The sequence below is a fragment of the Dendrobium catenatum genome, unplaced genomic scaffold (assembly GCF_001605985.2).
Source record: "Dendrobium catenatum unplaced genomic scaffold, ASM160598v2 fragScaff_scaffold_480, whole genome shotgun sequence".
NCBI classification, from domain to species: domain Eukaryota; kingdom Viridiplantae; phylum Streptophyta; class Magnoliopsida; order Asparagales; family Orchidaceae; genus Dendrobium; species Dendrobium catenatum.
The window spans coordinates 115,938-118,651 of record NW_021318942.1 but is presented as its reverse complement, the minus strand read 5'-3'; the positions used below and the strand labels follow the sequence as shown (position 1 = coordinate 118,651).

Here is a 2,714-nt window from a genome sequence, read left to right as displayed (position 1 = left end):
CCCAAAGTTTCCAATCAGGTAAAATTTGAAAAATAAGAGGAGTCTTAAATTCCATTACTCTACTTTCATAATGCAAATAAAAAACTATGCTGAAAACATAAAACCCTAGTGGCCATAAAGCCACATCAAACCTAGTAAAACCACCACTATAGCTATACAACATAAAAGTGAACAATCTATCCAATAGGAAAAATCCTCTCGCCAATACTAAGCCACTTATCATAGATAAGTCTTCAAAATATCCTAAAAGATTGAGCTCCATGCTTCATTAAAACAGCCTTTCCCTTAGCAACCAAAAAAAGGGAAGATCACCACCACCAAGACTCAAATTCAAATAAATTTTCCTTTTTCTAGGAAAAACTTCAATAGGCTCTAAAGATTTAAGTTCTTTATTACATTTTATTTCACACATAAAAGAACTTAAAGCCTTATTACAATTAGCAAAGCTAGCAGGCTCAGAACTTACCAAAGGACCAATGTTTTGATTGGAAGGCAGATTTTGACAATTGATTACAACTCCTTTCATCTTCTGATGAGACAAAACTTCAGAGACATTTGACTTGAGATTAGCAATTCCATCATCAACATGAACATAATCAGCTCGAGAAATATAATCCTGAAATAGATTTAGCTCCATCAACAAAATTATCTCCAAAATCACCTTCAGCTCTATAGTCAGCTATCGAAAAGTCTTTAATCTCATCACCAGCTCCAGCAACCACGCCTAAAAGAACAGCTTCAGATAATGCTACTGATTTTAATACATATCAGAAAAGGATTCTGATATATCTTCAATTACTATCTCCGCTTCAGCTAAACGTTTTGTTTCTTCCATAGCTTCTGGAGTTACAGAAACAATAATCTCGTTACTATCAGCAGGAACATAACCTTCAGTATCATCATTAGGAACTACTACTTCATTAATAACTTTAACTTTATCCGAATTGATTTTTAAAGCATCAGTTTTAATACTTTCAACAATAATAGCATTATTAGAAACATCTTCAACTAATGCATTGTCAGACAATATTTTAACTGCAATAGAACCCACTCCGACAGCTTCAGAATTCCTGTCCGATTCTTCTTGTATTTTTAATTCACTTTGAATCCTAACCTTACCTCCATCATATATTTTATCAACTCCAGAATCATGACCAAATGCAGCAGCTAGATTACTTGTGAGAGCATCATTTACAAGAGCATTCACAGAAACTTTATTCTCACATATTTTTTTCAGCTTCAATTTTTTAAGATCCAGAATAGGCTTTGTAAAATTACATAAATCCTTCCGTCCCTCATTAGATTTAGATCACTTGTAAGATTTAAATCTATTTCTTCTATAGTTAACATGAATCCATGGTCCAAAGGAACAAGAGTCTTCCTTATTACATTCTCTAACAGAGACTGCAATATTTGATATAACCTTGTTAACACAATGAACAACCTGATCAACAAAGGAAGAATTCTTATTCTTACTGTAATCACCAATTAACGTGTTACAGATAGTATTTGTGTGTCCGATTCTACCACAATTGTAACAGAATGAAAAAATCTTCTCATATTCTACCCTTTGATAAAATCTTCCTTCAGATCCATCAATCCATATTCCAGCAGGAAGTTGAGCATCCAGGTTAATACAAATACAAACTCTTGCAAATTATCTTCTTCCCTAATTGAACATATTACCATCTAAATACAACCAATGAAGCAATTCTAGTGACATTAATTTCATCCCAACAATATAATGGCAAATGAGGCAATCAATCTATATAAGAGAAAATAAATCCTTCATAGATAATGGTGAGAATCCAGGATTCCAATTTTTCATACCAATTATATGACCAGTTACATGCCATGAGCTTCCACTGAAAATTGCTGCTTTAGCTTCTGTTGACTGAAAAGAACATAAAATCCATTCTTTACCCAAACCGGTTATATGAAAGGATCCAAATTTACTCCATTGATTCCTTAATTCTCTGCTAATCAAGGAATACGGAATAAGATTACCAAAAACTTTAATCACAATGGAATAGCGAAGCCTATGAATATTTTCCAACTCATTATCTGAATGAAGTTTCAAATCAACACCATCTTCAGACATTTCAACATTGTTTACTGAATTCACTTTAATATTGGCTGGTTTACTCCATGCATTAAGGGATTCTTGCTTTTCAACAAGATGCACATCATTAAGGACATTAATACCAACATCTTTATCTTCTGAAATCTTATTCTTCAACAGAATCTCATTGGAGTCAGATTTGTATTCTTCTTGAAAACGTTTTGGAAAGAATCTGCTTACCTTCAATTTAGGGCTTAAAGAAGAAGACATCTCTCGACATTGGGTATTAGAGATGAGTCACCGGAGACGGAAGAAATGACCGCCGAAGATGGACGACGATCATCTTTCGATGAAGAAGCTTCAAGATCGTTCGAACCAAAAATTGGAAAAGAAGAAGTTTTTTTAAAGATTTCTTTTCAAAATCAAAATTAGAATCAGACACAGAAATGATATTTTTCTCCTTTCCTTCAACAAGGCGAATTTTAAGAACAGGATTGACATTTCCCTCTCTAATCACACAAGCCATCTGCTTCAAAGAACATTACGATCAGATACATCTCCAGAACTATTCAAAGCTTTCAAAATATCCAGACGATTAACAGAACAAGCCGCCCAAGATGACGTAGATGGAGGAACGAAGGAAGGATCTGAA

At 33.7% G+C, this 2,714-nt stretch overlaps 1 protein-coding gene across 1 annotated transcript; it reads right to left on the bottom strand.

The window, feature by feature from the left end:
- Positions 1-329: 329 nt before the first annotated feature.
- On the bottom strand, positions 330-2,714 carry LOC110096488. Its single transcript, XM_020822472.2, has 2 exons — positions 1,831-2,714; positions 330-840 (listed from the first exon to the last, which is right to left on the bottom strand). The coding sequence occupies exons 1-2, from the start codon at positions 2,330-2,332 to the stop codon at positions 758-760; spliced, it is 585 nt and encodes a 194-aa protein (XP_020678131.1). The 5' UTR covers positions 2,333-2,714; the 3' UTR covers positions 330-757.